This window comes from Betta splendens, chromosome 5 (genome assembly GCF_900634795.4).
Source record: "Betta splendens chromosome 5, fBetSpl5.4, whole genome shotgun sequence".
Taxonomy (NCBI): Eukaryota; Metazoa; Chordata; class Actinopteri; order Anabantiformes; family Osphronemidae; genus Betta; species Betta splendens.
In genome coordinates, this window is record NC_040885.2 from 9,618,093 (window position 1) to 9,644,653 (window position 26,561).

General features: G+C 44.2%; 2 protein-coding genes across 2 annotated transcripts; one reads left to right on the top strand and one right to left on the bottom strand.

Annotated features, from left to right (window-relative positions):
- Positions 1–942: 942 nt before the first annotated feature.
- Positions 943–4,282, top strand: faim2b (Fas apoptotic inhibitory molecule 2b). The gene is made up of 12 exons (XM_029151057.3): positions 943–1,239; positions 1,669–1,714; positions 1,796–1,863; positions 1,931–1,995; positions 2,078–2,131; positions 2,227–2,277; positions 2,357–2,396; positions 2,482–2,519; positions 2,601–2,688; positions 2,760–2,855; positions 3,028–3,081; positions 3,161–4,282. Exons 1-12 carry the CDS (start codon positions 1,225–1,227, stop codon positions 3,308–3,310), a joined length of 765 nt encoding a protein of 254 aa, XP_029006890.1. The 5' UTR covers positions 943–1,224; the 3' UTR covers positions 3,311–4,282.
- Positions 4,064–26,069, bottom strand: rbms2a (RNA binding motif, single stranded interacting protein 2a). Its single transcript, XM_029151056.3, has 14 exons — positions 25,691–26,069; positions 17,158–17,321; positions 13,094–13,152; positions 12,875–12,966; positions 9,896–10,053; positions 9,683–9,762; positions 9,446–9,555; positions 9,214–9,257; positions 8,929–9,019; positions 8,788–8,838; positions 8,539–8,649; positions 8,332–8,412; positions 7,607–7,691; positions 4,064–7,406 (listed from the first exon to the last, which is right to left on the bottom strand). The coding sequence occupies exons 1-13, from the start codon at positions 25,760–25,762 to the stop codon at positions 7,614–7,616; spliced, it is 1,191 nt and encodes a 396-aa protein (XP_029006889.1). The 5' UTR covers positions 25,763–26,069; the 3' UTR covers positions 4,064–7,406; positions 7,607–7,613.
- Between the last annotated feature and the right edge of the window lie 492 nt (positions 26,070–26,561).

Genomic DNA, 26,561 nt, shown 5'->3' on the forward strand with positions numbered 1-26,561 from the left:
AGATAAAGTAGTGATGCTTTTATATAAAACTGGATAGTATTAAATAGCCACACATTCAAAGCAGCTGAACAACTGTAAAATATTAGGCTTAGCCATTATACCATTATATTATATTAACCATTATATTTTGGAAATAATACTAATGTGATGTCTTCAAATGTCAAAAGTTACATTTTGCATTATAGTTAATATTACAGCACAAATGTTTTGATTAATTAATCAAATAAAGAGACCAGTATGAGTGATTACTGTGATCACTGTGACGCTTCGGACTCCAGACTCTTACTCAACGTACTTATTTACTTTTATTAAAACCCATTAGTACGTCAAGCTGCAGCATTAGATGGTGCGCGGCCAACAACTGCATTCATTCACAAACAAATCAGTAAAGATGCAGATTAAATCCAATAAAAATATAGAAATCAACACGATAATATCTGCAAGATAATAGATGGACCTTTTCTCCGTCCACAGCTGGGCTGCACTATATGGTGTTAGACAATGTTGAACTGTCTACAGTCACGTCAGTGTGTGTTTTCTGGTAAATTCTAGTCATCACTGCTGTAATGTTCTTAAACTCCATCTCATTAGTCTGAGGCTCCTCTTACTAAAGTCAACCTCTTACACAAAAACATGATGTCACAGGTTCATGTGATTTGTTTTGTTGCTATAAATGAACTGTATATATTTATAGCGTTCACACACACACACACACACACACACACACACACACACACACACACACTGCAGATGAAGCGAGGCAAAGCGGTTGCGTAACGCACATGTAATTTGGGTATGTAGGTCCTCCGGGTGTTTCTGGTGAGCACTAGGATGATTACGTGTCCTGGATCACAGACCACGTCGAGCGCTCCCCTGTTCTGCCGCAGACGTGGTACGGTCCGGTTCGTCTGGCTGCTTGGCGTCTACCTAGATGCTGCTGGAGTGACCTCATTGGGCTGAGTGCAGGGGTGGCGTGGGATCAGGGTTAGAGGGAGATTAACCACATGGAGGCCTATAAAGCTTCAGTGTAATCCGCACCAGGGAGACAGACTCAGCAACAACTACTCCACAGATGATTTTCCTCAGCACTGACAGTGTTTAGAGCCACACGGATGCTTTTATATTTGGGATCAAAAGACGCGTCCTACCGTTAAACACATCCTGTCTGCCACAAAATAGCCTTCGTCCTCATCAGAGACGTAAAGGAGCAAGAAGGGAAAAATCATGAAAAAGGGAAAGGTATGTTTACATTTTCCTATCTTTTCTGATTATTATAGAGCACTATTGTTTTGGTTTTGCCTTATAAATGGTATTTCAAATGTAGAAAAATCCTAAAAGAAGAGTTTACAGTGGGCCATAAACTGAAAGAAGTGTGAAAGATTTGGTGAGATTGGTGAGTTTCCATTGTTTAGTGCTTCTGATGTCAACACCACCACCAAGATCAAATCTCTGAAATCACTGAAACCAAAAGTAGATGTAAATTGGAAATGTATAAGTTGTTGTAGGCGAAACAGCCTAATCCTCAGGATGAATCAAACATGGAGGCTGATTCTCCATAAAACATGCTCCAAAGAATAAAAGATCACGTCTACACTCTGGTGCACGCGGGCGTAGCTGAATTATTACCCAGCAAACGTTCCTGATCACTAACCCCAACCTCCGCTGCAGGTGAGCGATGCCAACGAGCCTCCGAGTTACCAGGAGGCGACGGCAGGTAAAATCCACATCTGCTCCATGAGCCGACCTTCGTGTCCTGGAGCCGTAGTGAAGCCTGTCCGTGCCTCTCTCCCCACAGGCTACGAGGAGATGCAGGTCCAGTTCGCCTGGGACGACAAGGCCATCCGGCGGACGTTCATCAGGAAGGTATGAGCGCGGGGCGGGTGACATCGTCACCATCGTCATCATCACGTGACATCATCACTCTCTGCAGGTGTACGCCATCCTCATGGTCCAGCTGCTCGTTACCGTGGCGATAGTGGGCCTCTTCACGTTTTGGTGAGCGCTTCTGTCTTTGTTGTTGAGCAGCTCAGACCTGTTGCTCGCAACCATTTGAACCCATTTAAATGCGTGTTTGCAGCACACCGGTGAGATTCTTCATTCAGACTCACCCGAGCATGTACATGGCCTCTTAGTAAGTGAACGCATCATAAGGCGATGACTCAAATCCCACTCCTGCCTTTTTTTATCACCCTGTTAATTAATGTATCGCTTCCTTCTTTCTGACAGCCTCATGTTCTTCGCCACCTACATCGCGCTGTCCTGCTGTGGAGAGCTGAGGTACTGGTTATGATTAATGATTAGATGATAATGCTGAGCATGGACTAAATAACCAAACCATATTATTACATCCTAACAGGAGGCAGTTTCCCTGGAACATCACCCTATTAGTGATCTTTGTGAGTATTTCACATGAAATCAAGCTGCTTGTACTAAAACCTCCCGTTGCCCCGTCTGACCCCCTGTCGCCTCCTCCCCCCGCAGACCTTGAGCATGGCCTTCATGATGGGATTTGTGTCCAGGTAAACATGTAGACATTTGAAGCTCTCCTCCATCTACTGTATTCGACGTGCCGTGTCATGGTCTGTGTGTTGGTCTCCCAGCTTCTACAACACCAAGTCCGTGGTGCTGTGTCTGGGAATCACCGCTCTGGTGTGTCTTTCTGTCACCGTCTTCAGCTTCCAGAGCAAGGTGAGGAGCCTCGAACGGCGCCCTGATGGAGCCGCTGTTGTGTTGTAACTCACGTGGGGTTTGTCCTTCAGGTGGACGTCACGTCCTGTCAGGGAATCCTCTTCTCCCTCTGCATGGTCATGCTGCTCTGCGCCATCACCCTCTCCATCGTGGTGCCGTTCGGATACGTACGTCCCCCTGCATTGTTCTAGTGATGAGTTGAATAACCTCTTAATGCCTCAGGTGCTGCCGGCTGCATTGCACCAGACGCGGCACGGACAGATTAGCTTCTGAGATAATCTCGCAGAGCATTAGCGTTCCTCCCTAACAGCTAAGTAACGTTTTCATCTGGTGCCGCAGGTTCCATGGTTACACGCAATTTATGCGGTGCTGGGAGCGATCCTCTTCACCCTGGTGAGAATCCCGTCACACACCCGTATGAAATACACCAACACGTAACAGCCCAGTGAAGGTTCGGTTGTCTTTGCTCCAGTTCCTGGCATTTGATACTCAGCTGCTCCTGGGGAACAAGCGCTACACCATCAGCCCGGAGGAGTACGTCTTCGCCACGCTCAGCATCTACCTCGACATCGTCTACCTGTTCAGCTTCCTCCTGCAGCTCACCGGGCAAGGCCGCGACTGAGCCGGCGCCAGCAGCAGCGCCATGCATGGAGCTCTCAGCAAACTCACCTCCATCCGTTGCTCCACGAACGTCAGAACTTTGCGACTGAGATTTGAGGTTCTTTTTTTTTTTTTTATGTTGTGTCGTCAACACGGTCCTTGTCTTTTGTCATAAACTGCACCTGCCTGAAAAGCAGTGATGCTGCAGCTCCGGGGTCTGCTGTGGCCCCAGCGTCCTGCAGCGGGGTCCAGACTGTCATAATGCTGATAATAGGATTAGGATGCTTAGATTAAAGTATGATCAGTGCTCTGTGTAGACATTACTGAGGCAAAAATGAGGAATCTGCACTTTAAAGCTCAGCGGGTATGAGTTTGTTCTAACAGTCAACGAATAAACAGTCAACATCGATACAATGTGTTTCTACTTATTTTTCTGTACAGAACCTTATAGATGTAAAGGTGTGTGATAGAGATTTTCATGATCCATTTGAGCATAAATACTAATAAAAATGTCTAAATGGGGAAAAATACAGCAGGAGTGAAATCAGTTATCAGAGTTTATCTAACAAGAGGGCAGTGTTTGTGAAGCAGCATCTACTGAGTCACATTAAGCGGATCACTATATAAGCATTTGTATCCCTATGAAGATAAAATATATGAACAAAAGCTGATATTTTTATAAAGATGAGGCGTGTGCATTGGATTGATGAAATAAACCAGTTATGGGCACCACTACGTCTGCTTTATGATGAATCCCCTAAAAGGCAGCAAAAGGTATTGAAACAAGACTTTTATTAAAAAAGGGAAAAAATGACATATTCAAATTCAAAAAGAAAACCAAGACAGGAGGGAAATCTTTTCTCAATCAATAAAAAAAACAGAAGTTACAGACAATTATAGCAACTCTGGCACAGGAAGACAAAAGTAGCCGAGTGGCTTTGCAAAAAGAAAAAAAAATATCAAAACCTCTTTCCACTAACAAAACTGTACAAAATGAGTTATTGTATAAATAAGAAAACTGTTCGCAAGCAGAAAGTGAGATGGGCCCAAGGTATTTTCAAAATGTCTATACAGTGTTGAGAAACGAGACATGATTTGTAGTATTTCCTCTTCAGAAATGTCACTTTACAAATAAATCTGAGTTTAAATTATGCAAAACACAAAGCTGGAAACTGACCATTAAAAATGAACAGTTATTGAAGTATTCTATAAAACCATATAAACAACGGGCATTAGTATTAACCAAACTCAAAGGAAGACATTTTGAAAATCCAGGCTGGGAAACATCTAACCATCTGCTTGGAAATCCTGTTTTAGCAGCAAAACATTTTGAAGCTATGAAATAAGTCATAAAATCTACTTTAGTTTGGACAAATGGAGCTTTTTTAATTCGCCTGGACTGAAAGTAAGTACAAATGTGTATTTCAATCAGAGTTCTGTCTCTAATGAGTCTAAAATGTTCATGATGCTAATTTTGATATTGTAATATCATTTCTGCCAACTTTGTTTGTAAAAATATATATAGACAACACTGCATTGTACCAAGTGGTCATTTCATAGTTTCAAAATTCTGTTTTTGTAGTTTAAATTGATGGCTAATACATGGAATATCATTTCTCTGAACATAAAAACAATATCCATGACATTTTCCTTCATGGTGCACTGAATCTGAAAACTTGCTATTCACTGTGTTATCTGCACAAGTTACAAACCATTAAAAAAAAAATCATAAAAACACACATGAAGAAACAGACAGAGTGATGTAAGAAAGGGAGGAAAGGGAAGAGAAGCCTATTTACAAAACTAGCTCTCGTGTCTGAAAACCCGGCCTGTATAAAAGCTGCTCTGCCTCCGCTGTGGTCAGTAAAGTCCAGGATGAGTCCCCTACGGACCGCGGCGTGTATGGTTTCGATGTAAACACCCTCACTGTGGTCGGCCTCTGTCTGACCCCGGCGGAACGGAAACCTTTGGTGGGCGAGAGCCCCGCGACAGAGAGCTAAAGCGTGAGGGGCCACAACGTCTTTGGTTGCAGAAAGGAAGAGGAGGACAGGAGGAAGAAGGGGGCGGCGACTCGGACCGGGAGCCGCCACTCATCAGCGGATTCAAACGTGAGGAGGAGCAATGTGTTAACCCTATATCGAACCTGACGGACGCGACGCCTCTGCTCTATGAACAACTTAGTGTCAATCCTATGAGAGTCCAGGCAGGTTACCCAGAGAGAAACATTAAGGCTTAGCTAAAAATAGTTTTTGCAGAGTTTGGGATCACTCTCAAATTCATTCAGACTTGCTGTCTCACTAAAGGCTATAAGAATCGTCTTAATGGCACTTCCATGGTCTAGTGAGCAGTCCTTTGTAAAACCATTATTCCTATTATCTACATATCTACAGTTTGTGGTGTCAGAATAAATTAAAGGTCAACCTATAGGATGTACTGTGTGTGGTGACATGAGCTCTAAAGAGGCTGCGTCAGGGACAGAAACGTACACGGGCTCGCGTGTAGGACGCCTCCATGAGGCCGAACGCCGACGCAGCGCCGGCGTGGATCTTTTGGATCAGCTCTAAATGGTGTGTTTGGTTCAGCTTTGCACAAACAGGTGCGACGCGGGACAGACGACGCATCAAGGTCTGGAACGGAGGTTCATGTGAAAACAGCATCAATCACTACGTAGAGAGGAAAAACTAGCATCTGCTCTCTAGGAAAAGCTAAAATCTACATCTAAAATCTACTTCAAAGTTCAGCTGATCACAAAATAAGGCAAATAACTCGAAGGTTTTTCAAGTGACAGGCAAAAGAAAGAAATAAAAACAGGACACTGACTTTTCTACAAACTAAAAATCACTGACGGACGATAAAACCTAGGTGACAACAGCAGCATTGAAAAAAAAGACTTACAGCTCCCTTTAGATTCAGACTCATTACTGGATTCACAGGGATTTAGTTCGTCTTTGATCTGATTTCCCTCATTGCTTTTGCTAAAGTGTTTCCACTTTGTAACTGCACTGTTCATTGTACATATAATCTTTCAGCGATCGAACTCCTCGGATCTAAAGCGTGTTCACGTCATCCCTTCCACAGAGGATGCATTTAAATGATACCTGAAGCTTTGCCACAACAAAACCGCTTAAAACCACTTCTCACAGTGATGTGAAATGGAATCAGAACAGAACAGGTGTCTTTTTGACATGTCTTTGATAGCGTCTACCGGACTGAATCAAACGTCATCCGAGCATCAGAGTGAATAATTTAATATTAGAGCTTGCGTGTGGCGTAAAGATCTCTTAAGCTCCATTTCATCTTGTCTTATTAAATAATTTCTTTTCTATAAACGTGTTTCATGAATCTAGAAACTCTACAAAATAGAACTATAAGTCAAATATAAATAGAAATTATTGATTGTCTTTTGTTCACTAGTGAAATAATGCTTTAAAAAAAAGGAATTTGTGTCCACTATAAACAGTCAGCGTTATTATATTATAAATCTCTGCAGCAGTTACAGGAAGAAGTAGCTTTAAACGGTTTGCCTCCCACGGTTTGACCCGACACATTAGACCAGCAAAGGTGTTTGTGAGTTCTTAATCTGTACACATTGTTGCTAACGCTGCTGCACACACACAATGTCAAACAACAGACATCAGGAAATAAAAATAAAAGTTTGCATACTTTACAAAAAATAAAAGACACATTGTGTTTCCGCGCTTCCTTAATATCACTCTGAAACATCCAGAATGTTTTTTTTAAAGTAAGAATTTGTTATATTACATGCACAAAAATAATGATCTGTCTATTCCTCCTCCCTCGTGTTGATTTTTTTTAATTCTTTATTTCTCTTCCTTTTTTCAGTTACCAAAATAGATCAAAGCTTCTCTGAAGAAGAATCCCACCTTTGGTTGAGCAACTCTTGAGGATGTGAGCATAAAAGTCCAATGATGTAAGTGTTGTCCTTTTTCTTAAAAAAAAAAAAAAAAAAAGAGAGAAGAAAAATGCAGACGCAGATGTTCCTTTTGTTGTCCGTGTTCAGGTCCGGGATCTTGGTGGTGGTGCTGAGCACAGATCTCTTCCAGTTGAATCCAGTGTGGCTGGATTCATCTCGTCCCCTCGGCCCCGTCAGCTGGGAGCTGAAAAGCTCGGTCTTTAGTATTGGTACAACCGCTCAGCGTTAACACAAAAATGATGAATGAGTAGATTTTCAAGACATTTATGATGATCGTTTTATTAATTCACCATCACTATTTCCACAGATTATGACATGATTCCTAATAATGATTCTTTTCTATGTTATTCACAGGGAAAAGCTGAAAAACGTTTCATGTCCTACCTTAGCTTCACTTTGTGTGTTGGTATGTGTAGTTAGTGTGTTCTGCAGGCGTGTCCATGGCCACCTGCTGTTGCTGACCGTTCTCCTGAAAGAGATTGGATCAATTTAATAACCAGACATTATGTCTCATACAACAATTGGACACATCAGAGAACAAAAATCTGATGCACTACTAGGTCGCTGCTTAATGAAGCCCCGATGATGAGGCCTCTGCTCCACCATCCCATCATATCCAGTCACTGCCTTGTGTTTCTGGCTCACGACTGTGTCTAACAACTTTGATTTTCACATTCTTAAACCGGCTCTTCATTCATCCATAACGCTGCAGACTCCCAGCGCCATTACTGAGCTCCACCTCCAGCAAATGACTCAGGACTCCCCACAGGCTCAGGCGCTGTGCTGCAGAGCACTCCGTCAGCATCTGCTACAGTGCTGGAGCGCAGGAAAGGGCAGCTTGACAAAACAAGTCACTGTAAAGAATTTCTGGATCCATGAGTAGCAAAGGCTCATCTGGCTGAATCATGGAATCCTTTTTGGAAAAAGACACTAACTCCAGATCTCATTCAAAGGCTGGCAGCAAAACATGATTTAGAGTGTTTAACAGTACAATGCCATGTGTCTGCATCTGTATTTTATCTTGTAGAAAAACAAAAACAGAAACTGATTTTTTTGTAAAGAAGAGTATAATACACCACAAACAAATGACATTGGTGCCAGATCCATACCTCTACTGGGACATTGGAGGGAGGCACTGGGGTGTACTGGGGGATGTAGGTCCCCTGCATAGTTGTGTTGGCCGGAATATACTGCAGGAAAATCAGAGTGGAAAAGAACAAATTCTTCATATTTGACAAGAGCAACTTATGATTTATAAACTCTGGGGACAATTTTCGGCTCATGTATCTGTGTGTGCGTGCGTCACTGGTACTGACTGTGCCTGTGCTGCCCAGAGACAGGTGGCTTAGCTGCTGGGTGAGAGGCCCCATCATGGACGTGGGCTGGATGGACATGGCATGATCCATTGTTGGGGTAAGAACTGTACCCTGCAAATGTATAGAAACACCCCAGAAATAAAAGGTTTGCTAGATCTCAAATCCCTAATGTGCTTAAATCCTTCACGTCAGCACACGTCAATGTTTTTCATTTAAAGGGTCAAAATTTCAACTGAATTAGGAACTCACAGCTGGCTGCATGAGGTATGACTGATGGTGCATCCAGGACGGGCTGTGTACCTGTAGATCAAGAAGCACTCTGTGAAACCCAATCTTCACAGAAAACACATTTTTACATCCAGGCAGACTGAAATCGAGGAAAAGTCTCACCTGGTAGGATGAAACGGGAGATTGCATGTAGGGTGAGAGTGAAGTCTGGGCAATCATTCGGGTTGGTGTCAGACTGTAGGGCGAGTAGAAGCTGCGGAGCAGACGGAGCAAAGTGTGAAGGCAACACGCAGACAGCTGCAACCTGTCAACAACCACCGGTGGGAATAACAACGTGCCGCTGTTCCTCTGACGGCCAGCAGAGGGCAGCACGTCACCGTAGTTTGAGTGCATTAGCTACACTAAAGGGCTGGGACTGCTTTCAGTCCGTCTGTGCACACCACTCACCCATTTTGTAGGGCTGTAGGGTCATACGTAAGCGTCATTCCTCCCTGGGAAAACAATACACAGGATTCAGAACCAGTGAGGTCATTCAAACAGTGCAGCCTGTACTGAAACTGTCTAGCTCACCCGGAGGCTAGATCACGTTAAACTGTGCTTTCAGTCCCATCAAGAAATGTAACCACATTAACACGGCAATGTGATTTTAGGAATCATGAGTTAAAATGGTGCACGTTACCGTGTCTCCGTCTCGAGCCCAGGCCCTTCCATTCTGGAGGTACTTCCCCTGGTTCTGCCTCTTCTTCTGTCCTCCGTCTGCAAACTTACATAATAAGGGCTCTGTGGGTGCTGCGAGAGCAGCCGATGAAACAAGAGAGTGAATTCCGTGATCACCACGAGGCACAAACACACTCAGCTATGGCACGAACAGCAGACACATCAGGTTTCTATATCAACAAACACATATTCCACCCACCAGGCACTCCTGGTGGAGTCTTGATGAATTTCCCGTTGAAATGCTGAATTATGGCCTCACACTTCTCTGTAGACTCCATTCTAAAATAAAAAAAAGGAAACTTTACTTCCCCCCATATTATGCGGTTTACAGGTTTGGTTAGGTCACAACTAGAGCAAAATGACTCATTTATAAAAGAGCAAACTAATTCTGGGTAAAGTGTTAGAGACCGACCTGGCAAAGCCCACACCACGGCTGGTCCCGTTGGCATCTCGCAGGATGCGCGTGGAAATGACCTGGCCAAAGGACTTGAGCATGCTCTCCAACTCCTGCTCATCCATAGACACTGGCAGGTTGGAGATGTAGAGATTGGTGGGGTCCTGCTCCTGTTGCTGTACAGAGGACACAGAAGTCGAATCACAAGCACTTTTAGGACGAACTACAAAAAGGAAGGGACACAGACATTTTGAATTTGCCAATGACACTGTTTCAGTAAAAACTCAGTACAAACATTTTATGTTAGCCGGATGCTCTTTAACATCTCTGCGGTTGCATTTGCAAATGGAATACTTGCATCAACATCTTCACACAGCAGAAATGTCTCTGTAGGCAGCAGTGTGACCCGTCTTTCCATCCACACTTGCAATCAGTCTTAGCACATTGATTCTTTATCGTATCCATGCACCATTCCAAACATGTTTATGTATTAGAACTGAATAGAGATCTAAATGTTTTAAGTCTGACCAATAAACAGAAACCATGAGTAATCTGTCACGAGTCGCTGCCTCAACCTAGGCAGTGTTTTTCATAATTTTTTAATTCCTATTCGCAGTCAGATACACTGACACATGCAAATTTGAATCTGCCTGCCAGGATAAAGTCACACATGGAATGACGTCTAATTAAGACATCTTGATAGCTGCGAGTAAATTAGGAGGGGGAGATTATTCAGAGGCTTATTTGATGGCACAGGCTTGAAAGTGAAACCTAGTGTGACTGTGCAGAAGCACACAGGAAGCCAGGCATGAAGTTAAAGAGTTCACAGAGCAACAGGAGCCTGGCAACCAGAAGAAAAGAGGCCGGGCTAAAAAGAGAGGAAGGGAGAAGAGAGAGAAGGAAGAGGATAAAGCAGGGGGAGGGTGGGAGCAATGAGTAGTTTAAAAAGCTGATATTTTGTACAGGAGGCGGCGACTGACAGGATAGGAAGTGGTGGGAGTCTGAGTAATTTCAGTAATGAAAGACAAGGATGAAAGAGCTAGAAACGAAACAAGGAGAGATGAGTGTCTACAGATTAACAGGCTCTTCTCCTCCATCAAAACATCATTTTCCATTTTGTCCCCTCTCACTGACATATACTGCAATGTGCTAGCTTGGCGGACCAATTCTACACGGTGCACGGCAGACGCCGTCACATGCAGGTTTTTACCAGGTGAACGAGCCTGATCCAAGCATCCGTCAAACACCAGGATGCTGCTACAGGCTGGCACGAGTCCGATTTACAGCGACGTGGGCCCGTCTGAGAATTCAGACTTATTAAAAAGTGTGTCACCAGCTGTACTGGGCCAAACTTTACTGCTCTGGAGAGCAGCCTGTGTCCTCTGCCGTTAGCAACCTGGTGAGAACATATTTGATATGATCGTCGTCAGTCTGGGTGTGTCAGTACACCCATTACGTAACACAGCGTCTCACCACAGGAGGTCACGGGCCGGACACAGCTGATGGAGCTCAAGGCCAGATGACAATGGAACATCCCCGTCTTCTCTTTTGCATTTTGCTTTGGCTACTCTCCCGTTTCATATTCAAACAAACATTAACCCTGTTGTAGAAAAGGCTGCTCCAGAACATCAAAGGATTCGCTGAGGCGTCACACTGCATTCTTCTGAGCCGGGCTCTGGGTGAGCCATGTCTGCTGAGGTGTGTCTCTGCGTGGATGACGGATTTGTGTGTCAAGCAGCGCATGTGACCTGATGTGTGAGTTTGAACAGGGAAGTGCCGGTAAAGAAAGAATGGTTCTATTTTTGGCTCTGCCATTGTTCCCTTACGCTAACGCGCGCGGCTCTTTCTCTTCCGGCCGGCAGCCTTCGGGCTGGGGTGGCCCGTCCGGGGACCAGGCATACTCTGAGGACATGAGCGTGAGGTGTGGCTCGTTGCGTTTGCGAACAACAGTCTGCAACAGTCCCCACGAAGGTGAAAACGCAGAGAGTGGGATGCTGGAGAATCATCGGCTGCGCTCTGACCTGAAGTAACCTGGTGACTCCAAGGTGGCTGTGGATAGTTAGGTTTTTAGTGCTGCTTATTAACACCTGTGGCTGAGCACATGTTGTCCGGGTTAGTCAAGTCTATCGTAACCAGTTCCACCTGTCCAGTACCGGGATACAGAGGATTGTGTGGCACGCTGACAGCAGAGGTGCAGTGAACCTATACACTCAGGGTTTGGTTGCATGGACTGGTTCAGGTCGGCTTGCAGAGAGACCAAGAGAGACTCAGGTATTACATTGCATTGGGTCCAATTGTGTGAAGACAGCGGAGGGGGGCAGGGACACTGGGGTGGAGTATATTAAGTGCTGGTGTCAGCCCCAGGCGAGGGCCCAGACGATGGACAATGCCAGCCCATTGTGTTTGTCCTATTGACAGCGGGTGTAGTGGCACCCTCCCCTGGGTTCCCTCAATGGGGAGCCTGAGAGCCGGAGGAATCAGCTTAATGGGCCGACAAGAGCTGCTTTGACTGCAGACACTTGTACAAAGAGCTCAGAACAAGCACTACAACAGGAGCATGTTAGCAATATACACAAACAGAGAGATGAGGGTGTGAGGGGAAAAGGGGAAAAAGGCTGGTGAGGGGAGCGAGAAGATGAAAAGAAAGGAGGGGTGGGTTGATCATTTCAAACGTGTGTAGTCTGCATCAGCCCTATCTTTATCCTTCTCACAATTGCCTACTAGTGCCACACAATGACGCACAACAAAAAGCACACCTCCCTTTCACAGGAGTTTATTTTACACTATTACCAAGAGGATCACTAGCGCCAACCAAACCGCATCATGTAGCGGTTCACAGCTTTTAGGATACGCGCATAGGGAGGAGGAAGGTCTAGCAGCTGGCAGCGTGGACACGTGCACGCCTCAGAAGCAAGACAGGATCAATAATTTGATAAGGAATATTAAATCAGCGTTTGAAAGGCCTTAATATGAGCAGATGAAGAGATGGAGTCTTACTTTGGCCATCTGAGCCTGGACCCCACTGGACTTCAGAGCTGTTACAGCCTTCTGTGCTGCTGCTGGACTGTCAAAGTCCACGAAGCCATAGCCTGGAAATTAGACACATGCATGGTAACACATCTGTGACACTTCAGAAGCACTGGAAAAAACAAACACCCACTCCTGTTATTTCTAAATGTACTGCGTATTTGTCATTTGTTCAAACCAAAAACTCACCTTTACATTTGTTGGTGGTTTTGTCCAAAATGGCCTTGGTTGACACAATTTTGCCATACCTTCAAGGACAGACGAGAGAAGGAGAAACCAGATCAGTGTCACATTAGGTGATTCCTGGAATCCACTCCTACCACATGCGTAGATGCATACCAGACCTGCCACACTTCCTGCAGCTCCATGACTACAGGTGTGTTTTTAATGTGTTTGCCTCCACCTTTCTGTGTTTCTCTACCAGTGGTCTATCTTTGACATTGTTCTTAACAGACAGGACACATCACCCCAGGCTTGTCCTCACCACACACAAATACGCAGCTACTCACATGAAGTTTAAACACAATTGTTAATGTTTGGTTTGCAAATAGAAATATTGGCTTTCGAGGGGAAAGAAAGCGCACAAAGGAAGATGTGCGGTATGTAAAACATAAGCTTGTGTCCTAACCTGTTGTTTCAGTTCCAGGCTGTCAACAGAAAAGCACGACAGAGGCCAATCAGGGGGAGAGGAAAATCAATGAGCGCGTTAATGCTGCATAATAAAACATTCAAGCCACGAAAATGGCCATAAAAGTGGCAAACGACAAGTCTTGTGTCGGATACGGAGTCATCCGGTGCAGCGTTATTACACCGTACATCAGCACTGCGGCATAATAGACCCGCGCTCGTCTGGCGAGTTCAGCCAGCGAGGGAGGCTGGCCTTCCTCTGTTTGGGCGACATGGCGTCTGGGTGGAATGTACACTGTAACCTGATGCTTCGCCTTCCTACCCACCATGTTCCTCTCTCTCTGTTTTTCCACCCTCGCAGCACACTGCTGGGTCCTACACTCCCGCCTCCTTTCCGTGGACATTTGTCGAGATGACTCAGATCCGACTAGACGGTCACCGCAGAGTCCTGTGTCACGACTAACACTGAAGTCTAAAGTATTTATGCTGCAGACTGGGGCTTATCCCATCTAAGGTTTCTGGTGTCTATATATACACCCCTCTATAAAACAGTAACCGTTTTATATTTGTGTCCTTCTTTCAGTTATCACAACAGGCCATAACTGGATGGTTGCTTAATTGTTTTATGGTCATCTCCTTTCTCGTTAGAGTAGATGACGGTTCCTTGTTCGTGCAGGACACAGCGATCTGGATTATGGTGAGAAGCGGCACGATGGCCAGAAACATTATACAGGAAGCTTCCTTATTGCAGAGATGAATAATTCATCATCCATTACCAAATAGCCAGACGACCTTTGCACAGGCCCATGTTTGTAGTTTCCCACCATCGTCTAACAGCTGCAAATCAGTCATTAGGCCACAATATAGTATATACACAACAATGATACGACGAGATCACTTTAAGTACAAGTGTAATGTTCTCGTTTTATCCACGTCGTCCGCGACCCTAGAGACGTCGTAAAGGAGCTAATAAAACTGCTGCACACACTTCTAAGATTGTTAACCAATAAAACAAAGCAATATAATGCCCACATGTATGAGGTACAAACTGATGAATCAATATGTTTCAGCTAAATACAATGAGGCACGGGTTGAGTGACACTAACTGGACTCCAGCGGTTTAATTTGGCAGCTGTGTTTTAGCAGATTTTAGCCTCAGAATGTGTCAGAGCCAGACACACACACACCACAGACACTTATTCTCATCTCTGTGAGGTCACGTAATGATAAAAATGCATTCCCTCGTTCCCAATCCTATAACATGACAGCATAAAGATATGAACACAGGCCCCCCCAGGACAGACGCTATGCAATTTTCTTCATTTTGAGAGAAACTGTTCCTTTATGACAATTGACCAAACGCACACAGCCCTTATTTAAAATCTCAGTAGTAAGACACAGTCAATGATTTGTAGGTGCAAACCTCAAAATGGCAGCTATACATAGTAATAAATCAAGTTTTCAGCTTCAATCAAAAGACTAGCACTCAAAATATTTGTGAAGGTGGTCTCATAACTAGATCGCCTGATACACACATCGACTTTAAAAACCATCGCTACCTCCCTCCCCATCTATTTTACTTCCCTTCCTGACCCCTAAAGGGGGGCATGCTTCCTGTGGGCCGTGTTTGACCTCCTCTGCAGGCAAATGTGCAGCAGCCATCAATTGTGGATAGCTGCATGAGCTGAACGTTATACCGTCTGTGCTGAGTTCTACTTGGTTTGGGTTTTTGTAAACACGTTGAGTTTATTCTTTACTGTATGTGATGCGAGTCAGGCTTTAGTACTTATAGCCAACACTTATTGAAGCAGTTTCGCATTACAGCAACTGGAAAAGGTTGATGTGTAGTAAAAACGTTTCCGTCACCTCTCTAACATACAGTAGCAATGGACATGCAGCAGTTAAAACCAGTTGGGGATTTTTACTGGTGGCTTTATGGCGTGTTTATTCGCGTGTGTGACTGTGTTTGTAGACCACATACAATGGAGACTGGGCTATTTGAATAGGGGTGTGTGAGCTCACAGCAACTAGATGGCCAGATTAGCACATACAGTAAGGTGGCACTGTGTTTACCTTCTCCTGCCCTATATCTCCTCCTTATCCCATTCCTCATCACGTTCACGTATAGGTTTGCTTTTAAAGTCAGGCAGAATGTGGCAGTGGTTGTGTCTATGTATATACATTAGTGTTTGTCAGGAAGCAGGACAGTGAACATTCTGTGCTGGTCTTTGATAATCCCGGTGTCTCTGTTAATGCAGCCATTCTGAAGTCTGTCCTGAATTGTTGGAATAGAAATCCAGATGATCTTTTCTGGCATCTTCACCAGTCTCTGCAGGGAGGAGGGACTGCATTGCAGCCTTCAAACCAGGTGGAGATGCAGATGGTTAATATGCTCCGTATGCTCTGTACAATGTGGTATCAAAGGGGATGTTAACTTCATTTGCCTCACGAAGTGTAGCCACTACTGGGCTTTCTTGGATACAAAGTGTTGAGGTTGCATATGAAATCCAAAACCTTTTGCTAGACAATATTTAGGAACGAGTTTTTAATGCCACATATTCTTGAGTATTAAATCTAATGTACCCAGACTGACCAGCATCTGTAGGTAGGCGATTACACACAGCTGACCAGTAGTAATTCATACATATTTGTTGTTCTTCTCTAAATATGTTATATTAAGGTGCAGAAGCTATGAAAAGCTTTGGCCCAATTCTATTTGACAATATGCGAATTGGAGTAGGTCTTATGGGGATGAGAGATTGGATAAGCATGAAGTCTTCTCCTTGTAATGGACATAAATGCATGGGACGGTACTTGTTACACTGTGAACCTGTGGTGCAATGGCCATGTGACTGAAAAAAACAACCTGGCTCAGGGTTCAAAACACCTGGGAGGTCATGTGTTCACACATAACCTGGAACATTTTGTAGTGTCCCACCTACAATCTGTCCCATCAAAACAATACTGCCCCCCCTGGTCACAGCAGCCCGATCTGTCTCACAGATGATGATGTTTGGTTTTGCAGGCCTCTGTATGCATAGTGTTAACATCAGAGAGAAGTGATCCGTGTTGCCAAGGCAGGGGCGGGGGACTGCTTTGTATGCTTTTTTGATGTTTGTGTCCGACCAGGTCCAGTGCATTGACTCCTCTAGTGTCAAAGTCCACATGTCGGTTGAAGCATTGTCTTATTTAGAATCTATAGCACACAAAGCTCCTATAGACATTGTTGTCAAATTGCTGGACTTACAAGTTGTGTACTTATTTAGCTTTATAGTGGTATTTGATGTGTTTTATCGTGTGGGGGAACATTTACTACCCATCTAACAAGATAAAAGAAGCAGAACTCGCTGCTGCATCTGCTTTTTTTTCCCCCGTAGAGGCTTTGTAGAAAAGTGGCAACTAATCACATAAAACTTAAATAAAGGCGGAGCTCTTTGCTTACTATGGTGTTTTTCAGTCTCAATATAATGTATAAACCTTCAGTGAACAACACTTTATGAGCGATCCACGGATACTTACATCTTGATAGCTAAACTGTGCTAAGCTAACAGAAAAATAGGGATCACTTCTCAAAATGTAAACCTTTAAATCTTTAAACTGCGGGACTTCGTTCCATAGTTACTCACGGTTGACAAAGCTTCACCAAGTCTTGGTCTGTGGTTCCCGGATGGAGGCCGCGGATGTACAGGTTCGTTTTGCTCAGCTGTTCCCCGCCGCCGCTGCTGTTGCTGCTGCTGTTGGTGTTGGGACTGGGGGGAGCCATCTGGTGGCCGGAGGACACATAGGCCTGCTGTAACACGAAACGCGACACATCGAAATTAATTTCCGGCTGCAGACATCATTCCTGCACACATGCTGTTCGCAAACACCGAGCAAATGCGGCATTGTTTGTGAGAGTTTCACTCGAGCTCCTAGGAACGTCGCGAGATCAAACGCAATCCTTCAAGAGAAGAATGATTATGTGGGAACTGTGAAAAATGATCCCATACAGCCCTCATGTCAAGCCTCACAAATACTGCTTTAGAGGGGAATGTGGGGCCTCTTGGCCGACTGCACCATACAGGGAAAAGGGACCTCTTATACTTTCTCAGTGTTGAGCAACTTGATTTTCACTTTGAAACATTGTAGCTTATATCAAAAACCCCAAACATAAAAATCTCACCCTAACTATGGGCATCATGTTTGACTACTGCCAGAAACATGTTTCTCCAGTGATAAAAGCTGGCGTTTTGAATCAAGCTTGTGTTTTTCCTCGTCCTGAACTTGGAGAAATCTCAAGAGCAGTGCTGTAATCAGACGTTTCTGTAAACTGTGTAAGGTTAACAGCTAACAAGCATCTGAGCAGTAAGACGGAGACACAAGAAACCAGTTTAGTCCACATTACGTAAAAGTCTGTAGGGAGTTGATTTGTTTGATTTGTCTATGACGAACTAAAGTAGTCAACTCGTCGATGACTCAACACCAGGCACATGAAAGGTTGCGCAATGAGCACTGCATCATGTCACCTCATCTCACTATGGGATTCTGGCTTTCCATAGAGGAATCAGACAAAAGATTGTGCAACGGTGCAGATAAAACGCATTTTCCAGGGATGAATGTGGTTTCATTATCACTTTGCTTGTCAAAAAGAGAGACTTCTCTCTCCAGGAATAGATGTTTCCAAAATAAAACAGTGGCAGAATATAGCAACACTAGGCGCAGACGAGTCGTCAGAACTGAAGAATGTGTCTCTCTGCCTTTTATCGTGTTCGTTTAATAGCTAAACGTTTAAACTCGTTTGTTTAATATAAAGAAGTGCAAACAAATACTGTTGGACTGGGCTCAGCAGGGGGCTGCAGTGTAGCCTCAGCTGAAACACCAATTGGACGAAGGCGACGGGAGGGCAATGGGTTAACTTCTGAAGAGAGCAAGGGTCACTGATTTGACTGGTGGTGTTTCAGAGAAGCTCAGCAGGAAGACAGTCAAACCAGGACCACCAGCAGCATCAACACATCTCTTTAATTAGACGCCATTCATACGGCATGGAGTGCCTCTGAAATGCCCTCTGACCTCTGCATGGCGGTCACTTCAGCACATATGGGCTCCTGCCTATGACAATAACCTCTTTTTCTTTCAAAGTGAAAACACGACAAACTAAACATACATAATTTCCTAAATATTTGCATGGCTAACATTATTCTGGCACAGAAAAGCAGACATAGTGGGAGTGAGTCTTAACTTCAAGGCTACAACAACATTCCAACTTCAAACAAGAAAGCAAATTGTTCAATTAATCTCATGTAAAACATCAAACAAAAATGCCCATTTTGTCTGTTTCAACGCATTCTCAAAAGACATATTCATTGCAACAACGTTAAATACAAACGTTTATCTACGCTTTCCTAGTGTAACACTCAAAGTGGGTTTCGGAGGCAACCAATTTGTGAATGAAAGCACACGAGAGCAGAGACTTGTAATCTCCTTCTCACACTCTCCACCACAGTTCAAATCAGGCTTCCCGTTGCAGCAAGACCACATTATTGCAACAGCAGCCATTAAATCACCAGTCAAGTGCATTCATGCACACGCACACATGCAATGCAACTGAACTCTAGTGCAGCATGCAGAAACTGGAAAATACTTAAGCACTGTACAAGATGTTAAATTAAATAGTGTATTATATTTACTTAACAAGAACAAAAGCAGAATCCCACCTGAAGGAAATATGGGACAACATCCCTTAGTTCAGATGTTATTAAAAGAACAGGGCAAACATGGCCCTGGCACTACTCTTTTCAAAATGATCTTTTTGTTATGTTTTGTACTTACTGTTTCAAACGAACACTGTAAATAACAAAAGCCTTAAATTTCCTTAGTGTCCGATTCTCCCAGTCAGCGGACTCTGCTCATGCTCCGGAGCGGCTGACTGGAGGTGAACCGCATCAGATCATACCTGCACGAGGTTTAGCCTTTCTCAGCCCTCCCTATTGTGTAGCTGCTCTCCCGTTTCACCTGTAGCGCTCTGCGGGTCGTTCTTGTTAGCACAGCCGCCTTTCTATTGAGAAAGAGCGGCCAGCTGTCATTGAGCCGGGCCACCGTCACTGTCGAGACGAAAACAGCTCCACTCTGAGATTTACGCGTTTGTGCGTGGAAACGTCGTCGCTTTTTGACCGTGTACTCCACTTACAGTTCAGATGACAACCTTGGTACATGGTAACACAAAGCAGCACTTGTTTGTTCCTTCAACGCGGAAACTGCTCAGGATGGATTTTGACAGGCATGAGACCTGGTGTAAATATGTTTTACAAGCTACAAAACAATAAAATTTTCCCCTAATAATGACATTTGGTGGGACTAAGGCATCAAAACAGTTGAATGCTTGATTTAAAATAAGAGAAGAGAAGGAACAGGTTAAAAGAAAAAAGCATCAGGGGCCAGTGTTTCGTACTGAAGGTCACACAGGGGTCACTTCCGATAAAAGACACCTACGCAGTCTCACACAAGTCACGATGTGCTCACTTTGAATGCCACCTCTCTAATCCACGGTGAAACAAAGTGCTTAATAATATCATGGGCTATTTTTAGTATTAAACTAGAGATAAAAATCAAGAACATTTCTATAATTAAAACTATATCCTCTTTCCTGAGGTAAACTTGCGTCATGACTATGAAGCACTGGTCTAATATGTGTAAATATGCTGCACGTTGAGCAGTAGCTGCCTCTAATCTTTAAATTCGTCAGGCATCATGTACAGGAGCGATACAGACATTAGCATTTTAGGGTTTGTGCATGTGACCCCTCTAAAGGCGCTGTAGCTCTTTGAACATGTCCATTTGTCAGCCTCTTTTTTAGATCCCTCCCTTTTTTCTAAACCTCTGCCTCGGTCTCTCTTCTCCAGTCGACCCCAGTTTGACCCACAGAATTCCAAGGATTTCCGGGTCTTTTGGGAGGTCTTCTCGCCGTCCCATGTCACAGGCTTCTGTCGTCTATTGGAGCGCCTGTCTCCCCCTCAGAGAGGAAACAGTGCCGATCATCCGAAAAGATGACTGACTTACATACTAATGCATTTGCAGCCTGGATAAGTAAGAAAGCAGCTTCCTACCGGTATACATTTATGCATCACTGTCTCTTTAGAAAAATGACTCATGGGAGAAATTAGTTACCTAAAACTTCACTTCAGACGTGTCGACAAGAGTTTAGAAAATAAAGTACCAATACATACAAATGTACTCCACTTCATAAAAATCATTCAATATGGATTTATATAAATGTGCAACAATCTTTTTATTTTAGCTGCGTTTTAGAGGAGCACTGTGTCTAGTAAAGCAGTGAGCTGCAGTATAGCAGCAGGCAGGAAATCCTCTGTGTCTGCTCCTGATCTTATCACGCAGCCATTTGAATGAGGAGCTCTGCATTCCAACCAGGTGACAGGGACACCAAACTCACGCCCAGACTTGTTCCTGAACCTTCCATCCCTTCTGTCTCTAGCCCACCCTTCCCTTTTGTCTTTTTATAGGAACTGTCTGTCTGTTAGTGCTGGCGATCACACCTTGATGCACATGCATGCACGGTATTCAAGCCAGGTCAGGTGGCAAGTGCCCGGGAGTTTGGAAACAGATACCTGCAAACACCGGCCCACAGCTCTGCCAGAGATCTAACAAAATGTGAGGTGCACCGAGGGTTTGGCATGGCTGCAGTCTGGCGTCGGGTTTCTGACAGCTGTGCTTTCTCCAAGGACTCTGACTTCCTGTCTACCTGTTCACCTTGGCCGTTGTGCGCAGTTGGCTCTGAGGCTGTGGGTCAATCTCAAACTTCTGGCACATTAAATAAAGAGACGGATAAACATAAACCTGGCGTCAGGCCAGAAGGACAAAGGAAGCTAGTGTGGAGTTCAATGGGGATAAAGACACTGCAGCCGAACAGCTGCTTAGAAAAAGATAACAGAACAACAGGTATTTACAGTGTGTATGCGTGCATGCTCAATGTTGCTACAAAACCACATTTGCAATATTTTTAATGGAGTGTATGCTTTATTTTAGTTAGCCTATTTAATCCATTGCTACAGAAACAGATACTGCCAGAGCTGGTTACACTATACAATAAAAATGACAAAGACAAACCATCAGTTTATACGAAATTTACTTTATTGTCTTTACTACTTTACTTATTTAGGGTTTCCACTACCAGTTACAAAGAGTTAATTCAGTTGATAACTCAATTTGGCACAGCAGTACCACAGCAGCTCTCGCCTTAAGCCACCTTATCTACACAGGATTCCACTGAGATCTGTGCAGCGGCATAAACAAATTTGTAATTTGAGTAAAGGGAGTCAGGACTTGGTCTCCGCAGTTAGTCTGAGTTGATAAATGAGCAAGAGATGTTATATATTCAATATTCAGTTTAGCTAGTTCAGTTCTTTGGTTATTTCTTTATTTGTGGCAATGGTCAAGCTAATACACTAACAGCAAATAACACTACCCTTACACAAGGTACAAAACTGAAACAACCACTGTTTAAAGGGCTACAGAGGAGGCTAGGATGAACAGTCCACGGAAGAATACGAAGAACACAAGCTACTCACACACATCCTTGTGTTGTTAGGTTACGTTCATCTATTTAACACAGAGCTCACATCACTGCTGGAAATTAAAGAGAATGTAAACACTGATTGTCTGCCTCCTGTGCAGAGATTGGTTAGTTTCACTTCATGTGAATAGAAAAGGAAAATACTAGTGCAAACGTGTCTGACATTACTGTACTACAGTAATCAGTCGCACCAAACATGAAAAGGAAACACACGTTTTGTGCAAAGTTAGACTATTGCTGCAGGGAAAACCAGACAAAAATCAGTTCTCCGGGAAAATCCCCTTGTTGATGACACTCGACATTTACTGAGATGCGACAGACAAGAGCGAGATCCTACATTAAATACAAATTCTGAAAAGACATTAGCTCACAGGGCCATTATGAGGACTGTGATCGACTCAAGTATGAAATGCCAAATATGTATTTCGGGGAAATTATACTGTAATACTGTACATTAAAGTCATGCCAGTGAATAATTTGACCTATGTTTTGGTCCAGATTTTAACAGTGATCCTGTATCAATGAAATGATGAGATAATTTCTGATAGCATTACTGATATTGCTTGGTTGACATTTGTATTTTAATTGTATTTTATTTTGAAAAATATGACATTTCTGTTTATTATGACATCTTCTGCAGTAATCAGTGTTAATAGAAAATCATACAATTGCTAGAAATTGTAAAACATTACAAACTGTAAGATATTATGATCTATAATAAGAAAAACTAAACATTTCACAAGATACAGTTACCTACTGATTAGTTATTTGATGATGATTATTTGAGTAGAAGTAAATATACAAACAAGAACATTTGTTCTATTCTATTTTGCTTAATTTGCAGTAATACTTATCAGTTATATCAATCATTATATTGTCAAATACTGCAAATCCTATTTGCATTATTTATGGTCATGATATTATCTAAAAAAAATAGTTGTTTTTTTTTAAATTGTGCCCATTCAGAACTAACTCCGTCTCTTTCTCATTCTTGTTTTGGTCATGGAACTTTGTGTTATCATGTCAGATCAGTCCTCATCATGGGGTTTATCTGTCTCTAAGGCAGTGTTTGAGCATCTGTCCTGAAGCATGACTTTAAATTCCAAACATTCTACTTCTGTCATGTATGGAAATAAAACTGTGTCAAGAAGTAACATCAAAATCAGAACAAACACTTAAAAAGACGCCAGGATTTATATAGAAGGAAAAAGGAAACAATGGGGAGTGGTGGCGTTAAAAGAGTGAATCCACTGGTTTAATGGAGGCTGGAAACTTCGTATCTGCTGCTGCTTATGTGTATTAGCCTGTTTAACCAAAAATCTTTTCATACCTGCCCGTGTTTCGATCCAATACGAGTTTGTTTTGAGGAATCCACAACTTTAAGACACACCAGCCTGCTGACATTTGTCGAAAGGACTCCCGCCAAGAAGGGGAAAAAAATCTGACTGACAAGTACAAAAACAAGCCATTGAAAGAGGCCCTGAGCGAGACGCATGATACCTTGAGAAGCGACAAGCCACCTCCTGTTATTTTTCCATCCAGGAAGCTTTACACGGAAATTTGATTTGAGTACATTAATTCTATTTATTTGAAGGAGGAAATGAGGTGCTGAGTCAGGGGAGGAGCTATTGGCTTTAAGAACAACAGAAACCAAATGGCTTTTAATCGTCCGGCTCAGTAATCGGGTCACAAACGGAGAATAGCACCTTTCTCAAACCTCCACCAGCTGATTTTCTAGCGTGACTCTCGTTTTGTGCACTCGTGTAGCCCAGAACGTGAGGAAGAGACAGACGGACTGAGAAGGAGGTGGAGTTGGGGGATTAAACGCTATGAAGCACAAAACAAGAACATGACCTCTGTGTGAACTTACGCTTCACAAAATACAGAAGCTGGAGACACGAAAAGAACCAACTGATACAAATAACAAGGACAGCTGCAGCTACATAGGACTAATGCCATTATCAATTAGCCTGCTCAACAATTTTTTATTAAATTTTAGGATTAAAAATCCTAATCTTACATCCCAGCGCTCAGCTAATGGGTTCAAATATCTGAATTAATCAAACCAATGACAAATATGACAAAGAAAAGTAAAAAGCGGAATGTGAACCAAACTGCTGATCAAAATGTCAAAACTAAAATCACCCTAATATTTAATTTATCAATAAAATACTGAAGAGTAATCATTAGTTAAACCTACCAAACTATGGCACCACTGATTACACATATACATAGAAGAAATTACCAGTTAAAGTGAAGCTGCCACCACTGACACCTTTACGCTTCACTGCTGATACACGTCCCTTCACCATGTGACATTTACCAGCTTTATTTGTCCCTTACTTGCTAAAAATGGTTTGCTTTGATACTAACCGTCTCCTCCTCACAAACAACAACCAAACTAAAAATGGATGCTGAAACACAGGGGAGGCTAAGTCTAAACGCAAGGCCTGGGTGTATATGTGAAACAAACAATTCAAAGGCATTAATGCTGTTTTCCCGAGATAAGCGCCGGTGTTGACATCAGATCATGGAGGATGAGCAGCCAGGCGGAGCCCACGCTCACGGAAAGACAATATGTCAATATACATTTCAAAATGCCATTCAGTCGCACCGTCTGACAGACAGACGGGGAACCCATCACAAAATTGAATCTCCACGTATGAAGAAGCTCCAACAACGGCACATGTACGATCCGCAGAGATGAGGCACGTGATATACGCAGCCGCTGCTACCGGATGAAAACGCACTCAAAGCGGAGCGGAGATTTGCGTGAATCCACTAATTTAGCCCTTGTGTGAAACTGTGATTTCCGTAATGTGGTTCTGCGCCACAAACATCGCACGGCGGGGGGAAAAAAGTCCCATTACGCTGCATTTAAGTTACAAAAGTGACAGTGTCAACAGTGAACGTGACCACAAGAGCGCGATTCATAATTCTGGGAATGTTTCACCACGGTCTGGTGGGATTTTTCGAGGGGTGGGGCGTGTGCCGCTTTCGGATGGGAGACGAAGGGGGGACTTTGCAAACTTACGCGGTAGCTTAGCGGGGACAACGGAGGTCTGCTTCGCCGCCGTAGCCCCGGGTGTCCGGGATGAAGAGCGGAGGAAGACGCACGAGTCGACCGTAACGCGTTTCCCCGAGCCTGGCCACAGCGGCCGCCCGCGCGCCCGTCTCCCTACCCGCCCCCACCTCCACAAACACATCCAGGCTCACGCGCGTTATCCCAGCACGGCGGGGCCACAGCCGCCCGTAAAAGTTGCACGCGCGAGCCCCGCCGTGTCGACACCTTCCACACGAGTACACGCGCGCACACAAATACTACTCAATCCCCGACGCGACGCATCCGACGCGTCGGGACCGAGCGGGGGCCAGTTTGCGAACTCGACAGCCCGCCGAGCTGCGCGGCTCGTTCGGGCTGGTTTCGTTCGGGGAAAAACTCCACGAAGTCCCAAGTTGAATCCGGTGCGTTTCGCTTTTCAAGGACACTGCAGCTCGCTGTCACCAGCCCGTCTGTGTCGCGACGGGCGCGGGCGTGTTGCCCTACGGGGCCAAAAAGGCGACGGCGCGGAGGAAAGCCCGAAAGCGCTCACCTTTTTGCTGTTTCTGCTGTTGTAGCCGTTGTATGGGTTGATTCCTGCCCTTGGCGGCACGGAGAGCAGCATTTTTCTCGGCGCTATGTCCGGAGCAGCGAGCACAGCCCAGGCTGCCAGCTGACGTCAGCAGCTGGGGAAGTGAGTGCCTGGAGTCCCGCCGCTTGACTGCGAGTGGTGCTGCTGCTGCCGCTGCCTCCGCTGCGACGCCCCCCCCCCCCGCTCCCCCCCCCCCTCCCTCACTCCCCCCGACCCCCCCTCGCTGCTGGCCCCGGGGGCTCCTTCGTGGGCCCTTCGCACGGCTCCGGGGGGTCCGCGGAGGAGAGGGGATTAGCCGAGATCCATTCACTGCCCGCTGTTGTTTCACTCACCGGGGGGAGAGTAGCTGCAAAAGAAGCGTCAATAAACTGTTTTTCTTGGGACCAAAGCCTTGTTAACTCTACCTCTTGTTGTGTCTGCTCCTTAATTGACTTACTGACTTTACTTCTTTTCATCCATTGATGATTAAGTTTCCCCTAAAGGTTCTTTTACATTCTTTATTCCAAACAAACACATAAACTACACACATCTTAATATACTATTCGTGAAAATGGTTTATTATTGTATATAGACCCACTTTACATAAACACAATGATACACATAGAATAAATGGAGCCAAATGACACACAACAACTAATTAGACCCTTTTAATGGACTTTAAAGTCACAGGTGATTAAAAAAACACATATATCACGTGTTTTCATGCATATTGAACATCCTGTATCAGTACATACGAAACCAAACCAGACTGTCAGTGTACCGGCTCACCTTTATTTGCCGGCCCTCTTCTTTACTTGTGTAACCTTGTCTCTGGATTTGACTGTATTGATCA